This window comes from Tympanuchus pallidicinctus, unplaced genomic scaffold, assembly GCF_026119805.1.
Source record: "Tympanuchus pallidicinctus isolate F22 unplaced genomic scaffold, pur_lepc_1.0 scaffold1, whole genome shotgun sequence".
NCBI classification, from domain to species: domain Eukaryota; kingdom Metazoa; phylum Chordata; class Aves; order Galliformes; family Phasianidae; genus Tympanuchus; species Tympanuchus pallidicinctus.
The window spans coordinates 88,859,938-88,883,072 of NW_026294618.1; the positions used below are offsets into that span (position 1 = coordinate 88,859,938).

At 37.2% G+C, this 23,135-nt stretch overlaps 1 protein-coding gene across 2 annotated transcripts in view; it reads left to right on the plus strand.

Annotated features, from left to right (window-relative positions):
- KCNK2 (potassium two pore domain channel subfamily K member 2) overlaps positions 1 to 23,135 on the plus strand; it is a 118,415-nt gene that overhangs the window by 93,111 nt on the left and 2,169 nt on the right. For both annotated transcript variants that reach the window (XM_052681148.1, XM_052681157.1), the window contains 2 exons: positions 1,868 to 2,054; positions 9,224 to 9,363. In XM_052681148.1, coding sequence (XP_052537108.1) covers positions 1,868 to 2,054; positions 9,224 to 9,363 — 327 coding nt within the window. The remainder of the gene's footprint in view (positions 1 to 1,867; positions 2,055 to 9,223; positions 9,364 to 23,135) is intronic.

The following is a 23,135-nucleotide window of genomic DNA, read 5'->3' on the forward strand; positions in this document are numbered from 1 at the left end:
TAAAATGCTCCTACCTTGCTATGATGTTTACCTTTAAATGTATTGCAGTACGTGGTAGGAAATCACTGGCATGGGGAAAAGAGGGATTGAGCTGTAGTGTTGACTTCTGGCAATTACTGTTCCTTTGCACTGATTCACAAAGATCTCTGTTGTCTGAGTTTAAAACTGCAGTTCTCAAAATCAGATGGCATCATAAGAGGAGAAATGCTCACAGTCTGTAGACACGAATATTTCCAGATTTACTGGTCTGTAACTGCTTAATGCTTTGCGTGTTCAGGGTAGCAGGATGGCCTAAATGGTACAGAGCCTGCTGTCACTTGCCTGACATTGGACTTAAGATATGTGCAGCTTCAGATAAACTTGGACATGAACCTTCATGCTGTGCTTTCATTTTGTCGAGCCTGTGAATCTTTAGTTACTCCATGCAAAGTGGCACAGCCTAAGTGGAGGAAGAGATGCAACAGACATGCATATACTGATAATGTTAAGCTGTAGCCTTAAGAACCAAGTACCTAAAATTATAGCAAAGGAAGTTCATTTCATACACAGTAGTTTGAAAGACAGTGTTAAGAAAAAGCACATTTTTTTTTAATTTGAAGTCATCAGTTCAAACCCCAATAAGTTGCTGATGAATAGCAGCAATTTTGATTGAGAGTTGCCTAAAAAGGGTAAGAACGTTCCATGAGCACACTTTGTTTTTATCCTTTTCACTTTTTTATTGTAATGGAATTTCAGTTTTTAAAAGTACAAAATCTATCAGACCAATTTGTTTGGTCTTTTAGACTCTTGCTTGCAGGGATAATGGATTTCCTTTTTTTTTTTTTTCCCTTCCCTGTAATATCAGTATGCATACAGCAAGAATGCAGCAACTTGTCATCAGCCCTTCTGTTTCTGTGTGAGCATTTGTGGAACCCACCTGGCACAAGTTCTGGGATATTCCAAAATTGCCAACCATTGTTCCAAATGCATCAAAGCTGACAGTCAGCTCTGCACACAGTTCCCTTGTCATAATCCGCCAGTTTGTGTGGATGAGCTGATTGCGATGCTTTTCATTTCATGGCATCATAGTAATTTGTGGTTATCTGGAACATGGCTTGTCTTTCATGTTGCTGTCACCACTGCTGAAATGCACCACCCACTACCTAACTGTGCTCACATCCACTCTTGGGTCTCCATAACTGTTCAGCAAGTGTTGGTGAATGTCACTGGGTGCCATATTTTTTTTTCACATGGAGGAATTCAGTGACAAACTTTTGCTTCACACACACTTCCACATCAGAAGTCATTCTGTCAGAAGTCTCCTCTGGTCCTGGCTGTCCCACAGCAACAGAATGTAACAGAATATTGTCTGGAAGGTTTGTTCTCTACTGCCATAATGTCTCTGATGTCCACCTCTGATACAAAGGGCCATGATTTCATGGGAGGCATTGCTATTGGAGCAGCTCTCATATTTGATTAAAGAGAGAAATACTGTTAAAATCACTATTTTTAGTCAGGTATTTATGAATGAAAAAAGCAGACATCTCAAGTGCAAACACTACTTGAAGCTCACTCAAATACTTAGCCCTCATTCAAAGCTAGAGTGATCAGCTGTTAACATCAATGCGTGTTACACATGCCACCCACCCAGACCACAAAGCCATTCACAATGAAGAGTAAAGACCTACTCTGTATTTCCCACTTTAGAATGTTTTTTAGGATAGTCATGTTTGCTTTGAAAACACTTTCAAATTAAAACCATGCTTTATTATTTTTTTTCCTGTTTGAGAACTATAATGTGCTCACATTGGGTAATAGGTGCTTATGTATGGCAGCACAGTTTTATTAACAACAGTTTCTTCTTTTTCCCCTTCTCTTTCTTCCATAGAAATGGAACGTGAGTCAGACAAAGATTCGCATTATTTCAACAATAATATTCATACTCTTTGGCTGTGTGCTGTTTGTTGCTCTTCCTGCAGTTATATTCAAGCACATAGAAGGCTGGAGCACACTAGATGCAATTTACTTTGTTGTTATCACTTTAACTACCATTGGATTTGGTGACTATGTTGCAGGTAATTTTTTCTCGTAACTTTATCTTATAGTATTTTGCACAATTATATATGTTTTGCTTTTATGTTATTTGTGGGTTTGGGGTATAGACACAACTCTGGGGGGGGGGAGGAGGGGGGAATTGGAGAGGGGGTGTTTTAGCCCATCTTTTCCAATTTTACCTTTCATCATATTTGTCTCAGTCCTTTGAAGGACCTCAGATCATGTTGCAAGCTACAGGCAGGAGGTGGGACTGTCTCTCTCTATGCATCTTAATTCTTTTTCTGTACTATATTGTCAAAAAGATGCTTTACCTAATCCTAGATTATTTTTGTAGTCACAGACTGTGAGGTATACAAGAATTATGGTGTTTTAGTCTGCTGAACATTTTTACTTTAACAGGAGTACACTGCTGTGTCACATTGTTTTGTTATACAACACAGTTTTTGTGAGCATCTTTGGCTTTCAACAGATTTTTCCAGATTTCTGCTTATATCACTGAATTTCTCTGTTACTGTTGTACCTTTCTGTGCTTTGTTTGCTATGTATTTGTCTTTTTATATGTATTTTATAATATAAGAAGAAGGCTTAGCATATCCCATAAATGACATGACCAACACTTGAGAGGTGCCTCTCTCCCAGTTCTGGTGCCTTTGTGTCAGGCAGATGTAATAGAAATGAGCTTACTCCAGCTGATATCAGCAGTGGGATGAGGAGAGAAGTGTAGGGCTGATGTTAGTGAGCTGTTTTGCTGGAGGAAAGCACAGATATCAGACATTCGCATGATGTGAGCATCTTTCATGTCCCATCTGGAATTACTGCCATTGCATGAGTCCAAGTGCACCCAGCATTTGAGTCTTAGGCCCAGTAGCTCCTAGTAACTATTCTTGTGATTCTTCTATATTTCTTTTGAATGTCTCTGACTTTTTTTTCTCTCTTTCCTCGTATTGTTTTTCTTACTTTGATTTTGTCTTCAGGAGTTTGTGGTTTGGAACAAATTCTGACTTACACCAAATCAAAAATGTATGCTGTTTCGAAGCAGAGTCTGGGTGCTCTAAATTTTCTCTCCTGTGGGGCATGTGTATGGCAGGGGATAAAAATAATTGTGTATGAAGACCTAGTGATATTTACTGTAATACATTATGTGAAATAGCCCATTTGTCTCTAGCTGGAACACTGAGTACATTCATCGTTACTCTCATTATAAAATTTCCACAGATTTCTATTTGTAGACCACTTGATATCATAATTTGTTTCTACGTTGTTTTTTGTTTTTTGTTTTTTTTTTTTAATTTTTACCAGGAAACACATTATCTTTCTATTGAATGCCCTTGAATTATGTTGTTCTATACCTCATGGCCTTTCATAGTCTTTAAGCATATTTTTAGTTCTGAAATTCTGCTGTAATGGTGCTATCAAAATGCTGTGAATGTTTTCTATTTCCTTTTAGAGCAATTTGCACAAGACTTGTACTAAAATGTTATTGACTTAAAGATTCAGAGTGTAGGAATTGGATTTGTACTTGTAATGAAGATGCTAAAGAGAACAGGTTGAAACCACTTCTATCATTATGTGAGGCTAACATGGCCAATGGATTGTATTTTGTCAGAGACAAAGTTGACAATAAGTTCACTGACTTTCATCTTCTTTGTGTGGACTAATGTGCATTCTTATCACCAGAGTACAAGACTGATTTGTGCACTTGACAGGTTGGAGGGAAGGGATACCATCCAGAGAGGCTTGTGCAGATTTGAGAAATGGGCCTGTGTGAACCTCATGAAATTCAAGGCGAAATCCTGCTCCTCAGTTAGGGCAATTCCAAGCACAAATACAGGCTGGGCAGAGAATAGATTGAGAGCAGCAACCCTGTGGAGAAGGATTTGGGGCTGTTGCTTGAGGAGAAGCTCGATGTGAGCAGACAGCAAGCATTTCCAGATTGGAAAGCCAAAAGTCTCCTGGGCAACATGAAATGCGGTGTGACCTGTAAGCCAAAGGAGGTGTTTGTCCCCTTCTGCTCTGTCCGCACAAAGCCCCACCTGCAGTGCTGTGTTCAGCATTGAGGCCTCCAGCTTTTTTAAAAGGATTCTGCAAGTACTCAATAAAGCTGGTAATATTTACCTGAATAACTAGGTTTCCTTATTAATTTTGAGAAAGCATCCAGAATCTTTTGCAAGTTCACAGAATCACAGAATTGTAGGGGTTGGAAGGGACCTCCAGAGATCATCGAGTCCAACCCCCCTGCCAAAGCAGGTTCCCTACACCAGGTCGCACAGGTAGGCAAATTAGTAAGCAGACTTTATGATTACTGACCTGCTTTTTTTTCTTTTAGAGAAGTCGTAACTACCTCACAGACACTAAATGTCACTTGTTTTGTTACAGACTTCATCCAGAACTCTATCACTTAAAAACATTTAGAAAAGCTGAGTGCCTTAAACAGAGATTAAGCAAGTGTATAGAGTTACCCATGTAATGGGGTAAAAGGCTGTAGGGTAGAACATAAGTATTTCATCTGACAGAAGCATCTGAATTCATTGTGGCTCTAGCATATGACATTTCTTGGTTTTGGTTATTGGTGGTGGGTCATGAAGCAGGAAGAATTCCACATCGGTCCACTTCTCAGTGCCTAGGTGGCAATGCAACTGAAAAAAAAAAGAAAGTCTCAAGCTGGCATTAATTTAGTTCTTTTTATGATTTTTTGGCTGAGAAGGCATGTTTCTTCAATAATCTTTGAGGTGTAAATTGCCGTTTTCTACTTAGAATGACAGTCAAAACAAGAACAGAGTGGTAGGCAGTGGCACTTCAATTTGTGATTATAATGGAGTGGACTTCTAGGAAAAAATAAAGCATTTGGCAATTCTTGTAGCATATTGGAGCTCCGTGGGATATTTCATAACTGTCAACTTCATAAAGTTCCCTCAAACAAAACAAAATTCCAAACGATTTAAAAACTTCAAAATATTTTGGTAATTATCATATTATCTTTCTGGGAACCATCATCCCAGAGGAAAAGCCATGTTTTCAAGACCTACATAGGAATGTTTTGGTGGTTATAGCCTGTACTGGGGTTAAGAGATTTCTTCCAGTATCTGTCACTTTTCACTAACATGAAGTGAGCTGCTGCCTGCCTGGCACCACTGCATTTGAAGCCTTGGAAAACTTTTTTTTTTTTTTTTTTTCCCACCAACAGAACTCTTAAGGCAGACATAAAAGGCTGATAATTCAAGGTACAGGAAAAGAAGGGAAAAGGCAAGCAGGTTTTGTATTCAAAGTTCAAGAAAATACATGCACATTATTCCAAAAAACAAGCTTAATATTTTTCTGTTTTTTTAAACTGGATACTTTTTTTTTTTTTTTTTTTTTTTTTTTTGGTTGATGGGGTTGATTCTTTGGCATGGGAGCTGAATTTTTAACTTTTTTTCTTAATTCTTGTATTTTCTCATTATTATTATTTAGGCTTTTTTTTTTTGTAATTGAAGAAAGTTTACCATTCTACTTTCTCTCTCTCTCTCTCTCTCACACACACACACACACACACAGAACTGTTCTAAAGGAACAGCCAGGATTCTTGAAAATCATGTCATACTAATTCAAACACCTCTTGTTTTAAAGCAAAAAAAACACTTTAATGCTACAGAAATATCAAACTTATTATTAATGTTCTGTAAAAGAGGAAAGTAAGAGTTTTTCATGTCATGTTGGTTTGTTTTTTTTTTAGTGTAAGGAAGCTGCTAACCGAAGTTAGCAATGAAGTCAAAATATGTACAGCATGACAATATAATATTTGTACGTGCAGTTAAATCCTTTAACTGGAGTTCAAATTGAAAATTATTGCATATGCTTCTAAAAGAGAGAGTCTTGCAGCTATCAAATACAAAGTAGATTAGATGCCTAAAAGTTGACTGAATTATGTGGAAGTCAGAAATTATTAATAATATATGAGTAGCGTGTTTCACAGTGGAGCATAATGATATTTCATAAGGTTAAGCAGCAAATTAGTGCAATTAAAGTGAGTCTCTGCTTTAAGAATGTCTTCTGAAGTGTTCTTTTTCCTTTGATCTGTGATTTTGAGAATATTGCTTTTTCACTGTTTTGGGTTGTAACTGAATTATGCGTGTTGCCATTTTAATATGTTTATCTGGGTCTGCTCAGCTGGAGATACAGTTTACCCAGAACACTGATGGATTTAATGTCACCAAAGTGGAACGCTTCACCTACTTGTCAAAGCAACCCAGAGACTGTGCTCGCTCCTGCTGGCATTGTGTCTTTTTGGCATTTAGAAGTGCTCTGTCACCTCAGCATTTCACATCTGTAATAGGGGCTGTCTGTGTGAACCATGCAGACTGCTTTAAGCTTGAGTCACTATGAGTATTCCTCTTGATTTCTGGGTAGGACTGCATGGAATGGGTGTTTTATAGCTGTGCTCTTATCCTGAAGCGTCTCTCCATTTTCTACTATTATATTTGTTCACAAATGTAGATACTGCCCAAAAGCAGTGATGTGAATAAGTGGTGAGGAGTATTCCTCTCTGGTAAGAGAGGGTTTATAAAAGTCTGTTAAAGAGATGTGACCAAATTTTTAATTGCAACTCTATGCATTCCATTTGAAAACTTGCAGCTAATGTATTCGACTGAAAATGGAGTTGCAAGTCAACCAAAAATACTGATGATTTTTTAGTCAATCTTAAGCCTATTCTCAAATTCCTTTATCAAAATGGAAAGCACAGCTTCGTATTTCCCTGTGTTCACAGGGCTGTGTTTAACCAGTGTTGCAAAATGCATGACTTCATTTGCTGTAACTTGAGTTAGCACTGCACTGTGCACATGGCACTGATTTCAGCCCAGGAGGTGCTGATCACACACCAGTATTTGGTTGTTATGAAGTGACAGTTGCACACTGGGGCTGAGCCAGGCTGCTCAGCAGAAGAGCCACTGCCATCGTGGTGTGGGGCAGGGAGTGGCCACACTGTGAGCTGGGCTGGGCCACAGGCAGCCTGCGAGTTGGGCATGCTTGATTTCAGATGTGTTTGAAGTGAATTTCATCTCTGTGCCCACCATTTGTACTATTGATATGAAGTAATTATGACTTTTACTGGTCTGGAGAGCCAAGTTTGGAGTGAACCAGAAGTTTTCTACTAATATGAAATTACAATACTCTGTACCAATAGCTTTTTATGTTCTCTACTTACAGTTTTGAAAAACTGTAAAATGTGAACTAAAAACACGGAAATAATTTTTGGTTAGTTAGCTTTAAAAAGAATAGGGAAAAGAATGGCATCAATAAAGGAAAGTTTACTTTATATAATTGTTTTTCATATGTATAGAGAAAGAGTTATCTCAGGGCAAATATCCTTAAATATGTTTTTTTTTCTCCATGGTCTTTCATTAAATTGATACCTCCCCAAGGACTCCTTAAAATTCATGAACTAAACAACTGATAAGCTGTTCTAGAGTGTTTTGATGACCCCTTGCAAAAGTTGGAAAGATTAACTCCTTTAGGCATGTCTAGATGGAGCCATCTCCTGGTCAGAAAGCAAAGAAAGATATTGAGTATCAAGATGTCTTAACTCCTGACCTGGTAATTAACCTTGCTATAAATAAATTGGATTGACATGGTGAAGGAAATGCTGCCTGCAGACCAATATATTTGATCTCTAGTTTCCATTTATAAACTTTATACTCTAGAAGTAATTTGTATTCGTATTGTACTTCCTTGTGCACTATATAAGTAGATGAAGAATGTGAACTAAGGAGTGAGGTTCATGGATGGCTCCTGGTAGAGTTCTGATGCATCATGGTAATCAACAGCTTTTTGAATGGCAGCAGGGGAAAGGCACGGGTAAATCCTGTTTTGCTGGGTTGGTATGAAGTAGCTGTTAACAAATTGCTTTATCTGGTATTTGGTTGCCTTGAAGTGTGGTGAACTCAAACTTTTGCAGGTAGGCTGTCTTCTGTTTCAGACTGTGCTGTAACTGTGCAGATGTTAAGTACCCATATTTATTTACTTATTTATTGCATTATGGGTTTATCTCTTAGGTAGTTAAACCACTACTGCTTAACAGTTTTTATTGATGAAAAGACTCGATATGAGAAAAGCAATTTCTGTCTATGAGGGCTTTCTCCCAAAGATAATAATCAGTAAAATTTGCTTGTAACTTGTGTGATGATTAGATAACAATAGCAGGGAAAGCTACTATTTGTCATGAAAGGGGGGTAAAGAGCATTTTCCTTTGGCCTTTTCAGTGGGCAGAAATATAAATCGAACTTCTCTTTGCAGCAGCCCAAATGAAGGGTATGATTTTATTTGACGGGGTATAGCTGACTTGCAAGCTTAAGGCTTGTTTTATTGTACTGTGGGATGTGAAATACGAGTTAGTTTGTGTTGTCTGAGAGCCCTGGATGAACATAACCTTTTTTTTTTTTTTTGTTCTTTGTGGGAAATTATGCATCTGTTCTTTATAGCTGTGTTGGACATAAAAGTTCCATTACAGCATCTCTGAAATTTATTCCCCCCCTTTTTTTTTTTTTCTTTTTTCACTTCAACACTTGGAAGAAAGAAAGAGTCTGGTTCTTAAGGCAGTGGGATTCAAAAGAGCTGCCTTCAGCTGCCAACTGTATTATCTCCATTTTCTTGAGTTCAGCTCAAGTCCCTGTAGACTGATTTCTTCTACTGCAAAATGGAGATGGCAGTGTCTGACTGCCCAACAGGGGCACTTCTCAATGCTGGTACTATTCTTTACCAGAGTTAAAGGACTCATGTAATGGAGATGTGTTTCTAAGTCCTAGCAAGTCAGATTTCTCAATGTTTGAATGTATTATGTATTGCAGAACAACACTTCAAATTTAGTACAGCATGCATGTTTGAAGAAGGTGGGAAGTTCTTTCATTCAGGCTATCCACAGTAACCTGTAACTTAAATAATATCTCAGAAACTGAATCAATTTCTCAGTGTTCATTTTCATTATTTGAAAGATTAGGAACCATCATGTACAATTTGCATACTACTGCTGATCTCAAAACTTTTTCAGCAACGGGGGAATTTAGACTGTGATGTCTTAACAATGACATTTTGCTATAAATTTTTGCAGTAGTAAGAAAGTGGAAGAAATAGGACTTCTGGAAAAGAATTAATTTTAAAATAGTTTTGCACCTATAACAACTAAATGTGCTTTATTTTTAACTTCATTTTTTTTCAGGAGGATCAGATATTGAGTACCTAGATTTTTATAAACCAGTGGTGTGGTTCTGGATCCTTGTTGGGCTTGCTTACTTTGCAGCTGTTCTCAGCATGATTGGAGACTGGCTAAGAGTCATATCAAAAAAGACAAAAGAAGAGGTAAGAATATTTCCAGAATGTTGCTTTATAAAACTTTGTTTATAAGTCAGGTGAATGTATAACCCCTTTTGCTCTTACGGAATGGGAAAAAAACTGTTTCTGTGCTAAGTATATGCTATAGTACAAATTGAATCTTTACTTTAGCCTAGTCAAACATTCTGTGACGTGTGTTTTTTTTTTGTATGACTGCATATGGATTTAGATAAACTGTCTTAAATTAAATGTGTATGCACATTTGTACCTGACTTACGGAAGATTTTCTAAAAGAATTATTCTAAATGGGAGAATGAAGTCCTTAATTTCTGAGACAAAAATTATTCTGCTTTGATTGTTTCTCTATGAGGTGTGAGCACAGAAAGAAAAATAAAAAAGCCCTAGAAATTTATATACAATATACCTTTCACCATCTTATAGCGCTAAGAGAAGAAGTCTTTCATATCTTGTCAGGTATTAAAATGCATTACTTAAATGTGCCTGGGTGTATTTTACTAGATTATTTTCAGCTGCATGCATAGCTATTTGTAGTAAGGTGTGTTGTTTTCAGTTAAAATATACTTCTGTATATTCTGCATATTGTAAATATGTATTCATCATATATAATATTTTACTTTAAATGTTGTCACTTAAGAAAATGTTCTGACTTCTCAAAATGTTAAAGGATAAGTAAAATTTCCTTTGGTTACAGCTGGCACAGTTTGAGCTTCATTAGAAGCTTTATAAATAATTTTTGTTTTAAGCAATATATCATTTCCCTCTGCTTCAACTTCAATTCCTCTGCACATATCAATTCATTTGTGTTAATCAAATATAAAGAATCTTTGTTGCTACTGTTGAATGAATGTGCTGGTTACTGTGCCTGCTACTTATATTTCTTTAAATTGTCTTCCTAGCTGTAGGGTGCATCATCAGTGCTTAGTTGTAAACTTGACAAACTGTGAGTTCCAAAGACCTTACTATAAAGAGTAGTTTATGCCTATACATCTTCACCTGTTATAGGCTCCTTGGCCCCTCAGGGTCCCTGCCTCCTCCTAACTATAGGGGAGCAGTGATGGTGGCAGTAGGCAGGATTAGTAAACCCATTTTGTGAGGTCTGTAGGGAGAAGCATCCTCTTTGCTATGCTGCTAGTTCTTACAGATAGTGAGAGTGATGCAACAGGCATGTTTTAAGCATGTTTTTACTGAGAATTTCATAAACGCTTATTCCCATAAAAGAATAAGCAGCTAAATAATGAGAGGATGTAGCTCTGAAGCAGAGCGCAATGTTTATTTGATCCATTTTATTTAATGAGTATTGGAACTGATCTTTTGCTCTGCAAATTTCAAAGGATATTTATAGTTCACACAAGTAACTTTACTAATGACTTCACAAATATGAAGCAGCAGTTGTAATGTGTTTTTATTTGCAAATTCAACAATATCCAGGTTCACAATCTTGAATTCTGGATAAACACAGTGGGCAACTTTGCCATCCAGCCTGTATTATTTCCACTGTCTGCAGGGAAACCAACAGATCACGTCAAACGTGATTAGCTGGCATTGTTGAAATTTATTGTTTTGCACTTAAGAAATAAGGCCACCTAGCCCATGCTTTCCTCTGCATGGGGAAGGAGTTGGATAAGTACACGTGGTATTTCCCTAGTGCAATCTCTTAGAGTTTAACAGTTCTTAGCTTGGAGCATTTCCTAAGCTGCATTTATTTCCTAGGTTCTTGGAGGGAAAAATGGCATTATGACTAATGCACTATAACTTGGGACTATGAAAAATACCCTGCTTAGGCTTGGTTCTGTTGCCCTTCTTCATACACTAGTGGAACAGTCTAGTTCTTCACGATACTTTCTAAAATGAATTTGGTCTTTAATCTTTCTTTTCTCAAGCTGTTCAATCAGACAGAAAGATATCTGGATAAGATGCTATCTTGACTACATAATTGTACATAGCACTGAGGATCTTAATCTTATTTAGAATCTCTCGTTACCCATGTTATTACAATGACAATATATTACCAAAGTGTCGATTTTATAATGCCTTGGGTTTTTTTAATACTGTAGATATTTCAACATAGGCTCATTTTGGATGAGCTTTAAAGAAACGTGAATTTAATAGAGTCATGGGCCTCTTTAGCATATAAAATATATAATACTATTTATATGAAGCAATACTCCATTTGCCAGGTTATGCAGCACAGTGCTATGCCAAACTTTCCTCAGGCATCAGGAATGTATCTCCCATTTCCTCTTTCCACTCTTTCTCACCTTTGTAGCCTAAACAAACATATTCATTTTGTCTACAGAAAGGAAAGCCTCATTCTTCAAATATAACCAAATTCTCTTGGCTGATGCAGGTATTCAGGACTTTGCTGTAAACAAGTGTCTCGTGTGTTTTAGGTTAGATTAAAGGCAGACATAACATAATTGGTACCATTTGTTCAATTAATCATATCCCTCATGTTCAGAAGTGTTCCCCTGCTTTTTAACCCATTGCTTAAATGTGTCTGAGAAAATCTGTAGCAGAAAGAAAATATTCTGGCAATAGATGCTACAGTATCAGAAATGACTGAGACTGATTTGAGAAAACTGGCAAAGCATAACCTTTGTGCTAGTTAGAAAATAAGAGAAATTACTTCTGGATTCTGTGCTGATTTTGTAGAAGGGAATTTATGTACAAGTATCCTGCATTCTGCTGACAGATTAACTGTCTGATTAACAGAAGCATTGTGTTAGCTTTACAAGTAGCATTTTATGATTTAAAAACTGCTGCTCAGCTCATCTTTGTTATCTGTCAAGGAAAATTCGAGTGAAGAAGCCAAGGCAGTTCAGTGGAAATTTAGTCTTCTCTGTGCCAGCAGAAGTCAGAGGAGACTAAATTTCATGTATTGCCTGTTTTTTCAGTTCAGCTTAAATTTATGATGGTGTGTTCCAGATGCTGTGGATGCAGATTATAGCAGAATTTATCTGTGGTTCTGATAGTAGAAGTGCAGTGGAAAATCCTAGTCATAAGCATGCCTTTATACTTTTCTTTTTTTGAGGTAACTTTCTATCATTGGGGAAAAATAGCTCGTTATAACCAGAAGAAGCCTTTATCTGTAAAAATGAAGTTATACACTGAAATCTACTGAGAGATAGAAGCTGAGGTAAAATCTACAAGATCATAGTGAATGAATTTTTAGAACTAAAACAGTTAAACACCTGACTGTGGAAGTTGTCTTCAGTCAAGAGACTTTTACTTGCTGTGGGTATCAACGTCCACAAGAAAAAAGGTTTTATGTAGGACTTGTGGGATTTGTGTTGTAGGTTTCATGCAAAACAAACAAACAAACCTGAAAAACCAGGAAATCTCCACTAGCTTACCCCTTTCAGATACAGGAGAGAGCAAATCAGTCAGTAGTGATTGATAGAGTTGATTTCTTTTGGTCCAGTTTTGAAGGCAGGTACCTCCTAAGCTTATTGAATTGTACTGGACGCCAGAACGGAGACAGAGGATGCAAGTGTTTAGAAGCCCCTTTGTTTCCTTCCCCTGAACAACCAAAATTGAGCTATGTGACATGTTTTCAGTAATAACCTCCTTTGTGCTTCTTCGTGTGGCCTGAAGTAAAATAAAAATAATAATTTTAAAAGTGCTAGTGTAGAGTATATATTGTGAAAAGGAATCCTCCACGTTCCAAGGAATGGGCATGTTGATCATGGCTATCACCTAATATCTGTACACCTGTTCATGTTTCCCTGCTTTTCAAATGCAGCTTTATTGCTCATAAAAAAAAGATTTACATAAGAGTTGGTGGTAATAATGCATTTCACTGTTTCAGTAAATTAAAAAAACCTGGGTTTTTTTTTTCCTTTTTTCCAGGATAGTGCCAAAATGTTTGTCAGATGCAAATGGAACTGAGATTTTAAAAAAAAATCTGATCAGCTAGTCTTTGATCCACTATAATGCTGTGTTTTTATATTAAAATCCAAGTAATCAGCATGTCTTTTAGTTGTTCAGGTGGTCTTGGTTCTTGAAATAGTCCTGTGAGTTTTGAATGCATCAGATGAAGGGAGAAGTGAAAGACAAGTAGAGATAGAAGTGGGAGTTTAGAAGCATAGATCTGCTGCTGGAAGCAGTTCATGCAGTAAGATAGATGAAGTGTCAGAAAGTCATTGGAACATGCTGTGTGCTATAATCATAAGTAGGCGATCTGTCTCTGAAGTTCAGCTTTAGCTTTACTAGCTTGCCATAAACTCCCTCCTCTTCATTATTCTCTGTGCTCTGATTACTCAGAGAACTATGAAGTCTCTTGATTTTAGTCTCTTTGAAAGGTAATATTTCAGCAGGATTTTTCATCACATTTTTTTGCCTCAGTATGCAGCAGCTTCTGAATTTCAGTATGTCCTGCAAAAATGACTTCCCAACCAAGAACCTTGGTCACTTAGGCTATACATTTCAAATTTTTATTTTTAAAATAAGGTCCCTTAAATAAATAAACACCCCTTTGGCTCACAGTATTCTTTGTGAAACTTTAGTCCAGACTCCATTCAAATCAATGAAGGTGGAATTAACCTCCACTGTAGAGAGTAACTTCTGACTTAGTCATCTACACTGCCTTTATAGTTAGTGCAAGGAAATGGTGTTTCTAGCATATCCATTTCATTTTAAGGCATCTACTGTGTGAGATGAATTGCATCCTCTACAAGCAAGTTCTCTTCTTTGAATATCAAGAGTGTTAGACATCAGCTCTGTTTGGACCAGTGATTTTCATGCTTGGTGTCCTCCTTTTGAACTGATGGTATGGATCCCTCTTTAATGACCAGGTCGAAAACTTCATGGAAAAATAGCATAACTCACTCTTTCAGGAAACACGAGGCAAATGTTATCTTTGGTATTTATAAACAGTTTGACTCATCTGAATCATCACTCTGTTTAATCTCTTTGGCATCAGCAGCAGACCTGTCACTCATGTCTGTCAAAACAGAATTAGTCTTGTCATGATGATACCATGGATTATTGCACTCTGTAATATTTATTGTCTTTTCATTTTACTGTAGCTTAAGGTTAAACGTATGGGTCCCAGCCTTAAGGGAATATGAATCCATCTTTCATATCCACCATGGGAGGACCCTAAATGTAAACTGTATACATGGAATGGCATGGTATCATGGTATCTCTGTCTTGTAATATTACATGTATATTAAAAAAATATTATATGTATATTTAAAAAAAAAAGAAGTCAAGTCTGACTTCACAAAACATCTGAGCTACTCTTTGCTGAAAATACTGGCCTTTTATCCTTCATCTTCCCCTGGCCCTCCTTCCTGGTTTCTCTGCAGTACTCTACACCTGATTTGGCAACAGCTCTGGTGCTTATTTGACTGCATAATGAACGGTCTTTAGCTTGCTAGGGAAGTGCGATACAATTTTGCAAGATTTCAGTGAATTGTATTGGCCTTGCAGGCAAACAGGCCTCAGAACCTGCTCAGTGAGGGTGATGACTGACTGAGATTTTCTTCCAGTGACAGAGCTTGCAGTGTGGCACTTGCACCCATCCACTGAGTTGGAAATGTAGATGATTAGAATAGCTCTACAGCCTGCTAATCAGAGGCTTTATACAAAGGCGTGAAACCACTGCTGATTCATTGTGTATTGCTGATCCCCTGCAGATTGCTTTAAGCAAGACGGAGCAGCTTCTATCAAAGAAAACAACTCGGGGCTTTTCTTTTTTGTAGAAACAAACAAGCCACCACCAACAACAACCAAAAAAACTGAACAACAATGCCAAAGGAAGTTTCAGTAGTGCTAAAATGCATCCATTCACAATCTCAAAGTATTGGGCAGACTGACTTGGTGCAAGCCTGTTCCTAGAAAGTGCTGAACCGGAGAAATATTTGTGGGAGGCAGTCGTAGTGTGAAAGCAACTGCAAGTGAAATCCTTTTACAAGGCAGTGATTAATGGGGGTGACACAATTCTAGGATGCGCCAGCAGGCGATTGTTGAATTTCTGTAGGAACACAGTGTTACAGCTACAGATGTTATTGAAAGGAATATTACCAGAAAACAGTCCCTGGCTCTGTGGCCTAACGTTCAAGGGGAATGCAGAGGGCTACAAAAACAGCAAAGCAAGAGAAGCCTGCCTAGGTTTAAGAGTGTGCGGAAATGCATATTTGAGAAAGAATTGCAACATTCAAAAAACTGTGTTTTTTTCCTGCTAATTTGAGTCAGATGGGAAAGAACACAAACTATTAGGTCATAAAATACTGCCAAACCTGAATCTCAACAGGGCCAAAAATCCCAAAAACCCACACAAACAAAACTTGCCAAAAAATTAAAAAAAAAAAAAAAAAAAATATCCCCAATAAGATAAAACATGATGATAGCACAGACCCCTCCATAAACTTTTTTTAGTCTCAGACACATAAAGAGTGGTCATGGTGTCAGAAGGAAGAAATGGCTGACTTGGTTTTGAATTAAATTTCATCTCATTCCAAAAACTGTGACTTTAAGCTATCCTGGTGGTGTTCTAGGTCCTGCCATAGCAAGAGTTTCTGTATTAGTCACTCTTTTGCAAGTACGTGGTTGTACTATGTGCAGTACAGAATATGAAAGGACATGTTTTTCTATTAATCTTAAGTGAACCAGTCTGCTAATAGACTTTCACACTTCATTTTTTGAGATGTCTTTCCCGAGCTTTCTGTACTTCTTATACACTGTGCTTGCTTAAATTAGCCTCAGATTCATCACACAACACACACAAAAGTAACATCTCTGTTGTTATTGTGCTGGTATGGTCCATGTTTATATCCCATCTCTTTGTTGAGGATTTAAAAAAAAAAAAAAAAAGCCTTTTAGCAATGGCTGTTTTTTTTTTGTTTTTTTTTTTTTTTTTGCGTAAGTTCCACCATATCCCAGACTGATGCTGGTGTGGTATTGATTACAACAGAAATTTTAAATACAACTCTGTTAGCGAAGTGGCACTCTAGGCAGGTTGTCTGTCAGCCCCAAGTCTTCCCCAGTGCTCCCTATTTCCTCACTGTGCTGACTTGGGAGGGATAAAATGCCTTAGGTTGAATTCAACCAGACAGTAATGATGAGAGCTATCCCCAAAAATTAAAACTAGAGCAAATTACTTACACTTCATAATAAGATAGAAAGTAATTAAAAAGATCAGTTATATCAGCGGTGTTTCTCAGAGTTAATTAACATGAAGTTTCCTTGAACGTGGGTTACTGTAACTTATATTAGGAGATCTTGATTTTCATTTTTATTTTTGAGACAAGATGTAATTGATCCTCTAAGTTACTACGACAAATGTATCTGTGATTTAACTCTACTGATAGTGATATTTAGTCTGGAATCTGTTCAGCCCACATCTTCATGATTAATATTCCTGAAGGCTAACTTTTTAAAAACTTTTTTTTTATGGTAACCTCAGAGCAAACATGTAAGTTCACATTTGATAGCTCTCCTGTGGAAGTATCACCAGACAAAGCCAGTCCAGCAGAATAACCTTGAATCTTCAAGAAGCTGTGTTGATAGTGAGGAAATTGCATTTTGCAATAATGGATAAAAAACACTGAAGAAATTATGGAATATTTTTCTGTAGAGGGAATGAATTGTAATGTAGCTGTAATACTCAAGTTGTGAAATTAAAGTGGAGATTTAATATTTCACAAAATATTACCCCAGATATTAACATTGGGAATTTTAGGATTAAACAATTTTTGGTGAGACTTGACCCTGTAGTCACAATAACCATCCTATTCTTAGTATCGAGTCTAAATTAAGCCTTTTCTTTGTTCTTTTTAGTATAGCACTGTGAGGAAAAATAAAGTAAAACCCAGTGAACTTACTGAAGTCATCTTTTTCCTGTGGGAGAAATTTAAAAGACAGAGCCTTTCAGCTGCTTGTGACTTGGATTTCATTATGCTTGTACTAAAATTCTTAAAATGTTTGCTATTTCTGGCCACAGCAAAGTCATGGGCTGTAGAGTAGACAGAGAATAGATGTTGTCCTGAATCATATTAAGGTCAGCCCATAGAGCTTCACATTAGCTTCGGTAGTTTCTTGTGGTTAATAGAGGTGGGTGTCATTCAGTTCCATCAGGTTGAGAGAGGTTGGATAGCTTTCTGAGGTAGATGAGTCAACTGAATAAAATGACTGATTTTGTTAAAAGGAGATGCTTACATTTTTCTTTATGCTTGAAATTTTATTAACAAGATGAAATGCTAGGAATGGAGAGAATCAGGCCAATAGTTAGTGTACAGTCATCAAATGGAACTCTTGTAACTCTATGCAAAGAATTGTCTTAAGAACAATATGAGGAATAGTTCTGGGGCAGTACCTACCACAGGAGTGTTTATATTTCTGGGGAGGGAAACAAACAAAAAAGGTAAACAAAGGAGGGAAAAAAAGCCCAATGCATGATTTATTTTGATCTGTTTTTGCTAAAGAAAAAAAAAAAAAAAGGTATATTGTAAGCTACCTGTTCCTATTTAGTTGAATTGGACCATGATAGAGCAAAAGAGCATTTCTGTATCTGCCATCTGTCATTATCTCCATGAAATACACTCCCACAGATGTCTCCATATATGCTTCTCCACAACAAAATAATCAAAATTCATGAGCTGTCTGCATTCCCTTTAACTATTGTGGTTTGTTTCATCCAAGGCATCAGCTGCACTCATGGAAGCTGTGGGTGAAAGCAAACAGACGTTGCTCACTGGAATGAACTCACAAATGTTATTTGTTGAATGATTGAATAATCCAGTTGCTAGTGGGAGAGCATTTCTGACCACTGTGTGTAGAAAAATACCACTGTCTAAGTAATTTAAATGTTACTCCAGAAGATAGCAATTTTACAAAGTAGAATCTTTCCCATCTAGTACTTGGCTTTGAAAAAAGGATTTAATATACCGGTCAGGGATACCAAAGGAGAGAAGAAATAATGCTTTACTTGCGACATTCAATTTGAAATTAAAGTTTGCTGTGTTAAAGATGTGATGTAGAAGAGTTCTCTCTTACAGAACTGAGTCCTGGGAAGAAAGAAGGAGCATAAAATAGTGGTTACATACCTGGGAAAACTCAGCCTAGACATCTCTGTACAGTCTGTGGTCTTTCTGTTGTATTTTGCTCCTGTCTTGTTTTACCTTTAAAGACAAGTAGCAGTCTTCTCTACCTCTGCTACAGGGCAGTGAGGTTTGGATGTTCTCTAATAATGCTATAATTAGAAATATTAAGAGCAGTATTCTGGGGATGGGAATTTACTTAGTTGAACTATAAATTCTTAAGATGCAGGAAAAGCACGGGCTTCAATCAAAATGTCTGTCAAACCTATTTTTTTTTTTCTCTTCTGCGAAAATGAACATACATTTGTGGCCAGCAGTAGTTCAGGCAGAAGGAAGTGGTGTTTGCTTACCCAGGACTGCAGGAAAATGAGAAGGCAGAGAGACAAACCCGCCCACAGAACCAACCCACCCAGCAGCTGCATTGTTAAATACATCAAGACTGTCTGTACCTAAGTTATTTTTTATTTCAGTTTTTAGGTGAGACTTTCTGAGACAAATTTCTGAGAAGGCTTGGATGAGTTTCTTGAAACCTAAGACAAAATGTTATGTACTCTACTCTGCTGAGTGCATAATGTGATATGTACATGCTCTTTCTAGTTTTGTCGCAGAGTAGCAGATCATGGAGAAGTTAATTGGATGTGTTATTCTGAAGTAAAAGGAAAGTACTTTGAGGGGGGGGGGGGGGGGGGGGGGAAAGCTGAGAAATTGGAGAATGCATTAGGTATAAATGTTAGAATTCATATACTGAGGAACATCTACAGCATTAAAAGTATCAGTAAGGACAGCCATTTTTTTTTTCTTTTTCTAAAATAGTCAGATGGATATTTCCCGCTCAGCTGCTCCCTATTTATTTCTTTTTTCTTTTTGGTTTGTACTAACATCACGGCCATTCTAAATTGTATGCAATCTGTATGCCAAAAAAAAAAAAAATTAAAAATACATTTAGTCATGATTTCTTGTATAACATATGTAATGTCTATTTTTACAGTTTGGTGCTCACTGCTATAGCTTCTCCCAAGTATATCAGATATTTCACCTCATGTATGTCTCTCCAGGCAACGTATCTTCTCTCTGTGTAAACACAAGTAGATCAACTGGTTACACTTTCGTATTGGGATTTTCCAAGCAAAGTTAAGGAGAGCTTAGAACAGCGTGTATTCAATTTGGTCTATTCAAGGAGATATTTCTGCTTTTTGTTTGTTTCACTACAGTTGTGACTTAATTCAAAGTATGGACTATTCACATGTAATAGTTACGTGACTTGTATTGTCCAGATTGCAGTTAATAGGTTGTGTGTGCTTACTGAGAGATGGACAATTCTGTTTGTGTTAATTATTTGGCTATCTGTTCATAAAGTGTCCAGAAAGGTCGCCAAACTCCAGACAAATATGGAGAATTTCTTCATATCAGATTCTTCAATATCTTCAAATTTTCTTTTTTGATTGGTGGTGATGAATATTAATAGGGAAGAAGTTGATCTTATCAGTTCATCAGTGATACTGGCTGAGAGGCTTGGCCTAGACCAGAGTTTTAGGTTAATATTAATTTAGATGTTTGGGTTTTTTGTTTTTTTTTTGTTTGTTTTTTGGTTTGTTTTTTGTTTTTTTTTGCAGGAAAAGTGAAAGAATGCTTATTTATTGTCCTTTTTTTTTTCTTTTTTTTTTTTTTCCTAGTTCCATTATATTCAGTATATTCATCTTTAAATGACATTTTTGGTGAGGTCTGGGAACTCTTTGGTCATTTAGAAAATTCATGCAGTATATTCTGTGTGTATATATGCATATGTATATACATATGTATATAAAGAGGCTTTAACAGGATTAAGTAGACATTTCATATTTATTCAGATGGTATTTCTCATTATGTTCTAATAGAACACACATTTTGAAAGACACCTTACAACATATAGAGATAGAGGTCCATCTGCAGTGGTAGCTGAAGGCCAGGCAGTCTGTAGTGGGCAGTGAATTGAATCAAGGAATGATGTTTAAGTGAAAAATGTCTAGTGTTTCATGATGATGTGTGCTATGATGAGGAATATATATATTTCTCGTTCATATGTCTTGAGAATTTGTCATTGAGTCCAGCAGATACAGGTCTCATAAGGCAGTAGGGTATTGCTTCATAAATAGCTGATAAAGTTACCTGTTGTTGATGTTCAAGGCACATTATTAATGGGTTAAAGTGTTGCGCTCCTTGTGAAATCACTGTGGATATCTGACATCTTGTAATCTGATTTGGATTTTGACATTGAGGAAGTCAATCCTGGAGCTGTGCTAATGGCTGAGTCCCCGTTACTGGTGGCGTTTCTGTTCTGCAAGTGTTAGGAAAGGGCAACTTCACCAGTCTAGTGTTACTTATATCGCTGTGATTTTCCTGTTACTTCTGAAACATGTAATTCAATTTAGCTTTATGTAAAGTATTTAGCTGTCAGTAATTTCTGTGACTGAGACCATATCTTTGCATCATGTTTCCCAACTATGTTATCATAATATCCAACTACAGTGACTGCAGAAATTAAAGGTGTGTGCTGTAATGGGGCAAGAGAATTTGAGGAAAGTAAACAAGTGTTACAGTAGGTATGTAAGTTAAGATTTTTTCTGAGCAGCACAGGCAACTGGCATTTCAATCACTTTGCATAAAGCATTTTGCGTCTATCAGCCTCCAGATGAAAAGAAGCAATAGGAAGAAATGTCATACCCTAAGGACAGAATGGACCTGTATGTATACAGAAAGGTCCCTATGGATAAAGGAAGGATCAAATTATTAGTTGCTTATGTTCACTGGCAGTTGAAAACTGCATATTTCTATTCCTGTGACCTTTTCTACTTAAATCTGTAAGTGCTATGGAATTAAGTTTTATTCTGGAAGGATAACATTTTTGAGTGCATTTTAGTTCACACAAAAGCTAGGGGCTGAAAGCAATAATCTTGGGGCACACACAGTTCACACAGCACCACGTTGTTTCTCATGCTGTGCCAATTACCTCTGTTTTACTAGGAATGTATTTCAATTCTGCTTAGTAACAGCACTGCGTTTTTTTTTTTGTTTTTTTTTTTCCAGTGATTTTAATATAGAATTGAAATCCTGCCAAGCAGCATCACAGCTCTGATATATGGGCAGATAGGATTGAAACCACCATGTTCACGTTCCATGTCACCTTAATTGGAAAATGAGTCTGTCTCTAAAACGCATATTAATGATGTTCTCCATCTAGCTGCATAAACTTGCTTTCCAAAAGAAATCTAATTAGAACCTACCAATTAGCTATCCTAACAATCTGAAAAATTTCCAGAATAATTCCCATACATACAAGTTAAAATAGAGCAGCTTTTCTAGTGCAAGACAGCTCCATCATCAACATGTGAGGTGGACTGCTGAGAGAGTTCTGAGCATGTACTACAGGTTACCTATACTTGATTTTGTCAGAAGCATGGCCAGCTGTTTTTCATTAGCTGAGAACACACGGGAGAAGTGGGAACTGGATCCACTACCAAAAAGCAGGTTAGGAAGGTCATAGGGAGGCATTTCAAGATGCTTGTGACTTCCAGTAGGTTGCCAAGACAGTTTTAAAACTACTGATCTAATAACATCCCTTGAATGTGATTATCTGCAATCGCAGAGATGTGTGCATGAGCAAAAGTCTTACACAGCTGGAGAAGGCTACAAATGTGCAGGGTAAAATAGCTGTATATGGGCTTTTTGCTCCCCTAGACAGCAGCGTGCTCCAAAATCTGAGCAGTTTGCCTTTAGGAGAGCTTTAGAGCAGCACAAAGCTGCCCAAGGGTGTCAGTGCACTGATACTGCTTATCGTACTTTTGTTATTTGTTTACTACAAATAAAACCAGTGCAGCAGCTGAAATGTTTCAGCAGTGCAGATTTCATTATTTTCAGATCTGAAGTGCAGTGTGGCTGATCCTAATTGCACAATTTAAATACTAATAATCTTTCAGCTGGGCGAATCCTCTGTGTATTACAGATAATAATCCTCGTTTTAGAAAATACACATAATGGGTCCACATTAGTCAACTGCGTAATTCACTGAAGCTGAGACAAATGTAATAAAATGACCCCTGGGTAAAGAGCTTTTTGTTTTGTTTCTGGAGGGGGAAAGTTTTTCCTGAAACCCCGTCACTCCTGAGTGAGCTGATAATTTTTTACCTTCATAATATTCCTGTTTTCCACTGCACTGCAAAGCATGAATAAGCCTTTGGCCACTCTGATGGCTTAGCCCCGTATTTCTCTTTGTTAATTTGTATTTGATTTCTTTGCTCACCAAGTCCAGGCTTGCTTACTGATGATTGAAATTCTGGACTGAGCAGTACCAATTAGACTAATGTATTTAAGAAGGTTAATTCGTCTAAAATGCTTTTCTTTGGAGTTGTATTTATCAGCAGTCTATCTCCCCTGTGCTATATGTTCCAACTAATAAGCTGCCTACGGAGCCAAGATTTAAAGAAAAGCAGTCTATTACCTTTTCCCTTATAACAAGATATTCTCCCCAAAACGTGCTTCCTTTAATTACCTGTGAAATTTAATATAGTAAGTGTTTGCTTAAAACACAAGAGAGAACATATAAATAGCATATAATTGATAAGGTCGTCGTTCACCTCAGACTATTATATGGGTAAGCTGCCAAGTCTCCCTTGTGCCCTGTCCAAGGAAGATGATAATTTGAGAGCCTGTGCCAGCAACTGCCTCCCTCCCCCTCCTCTGCCGTACCCTCAGAGCCTGGGC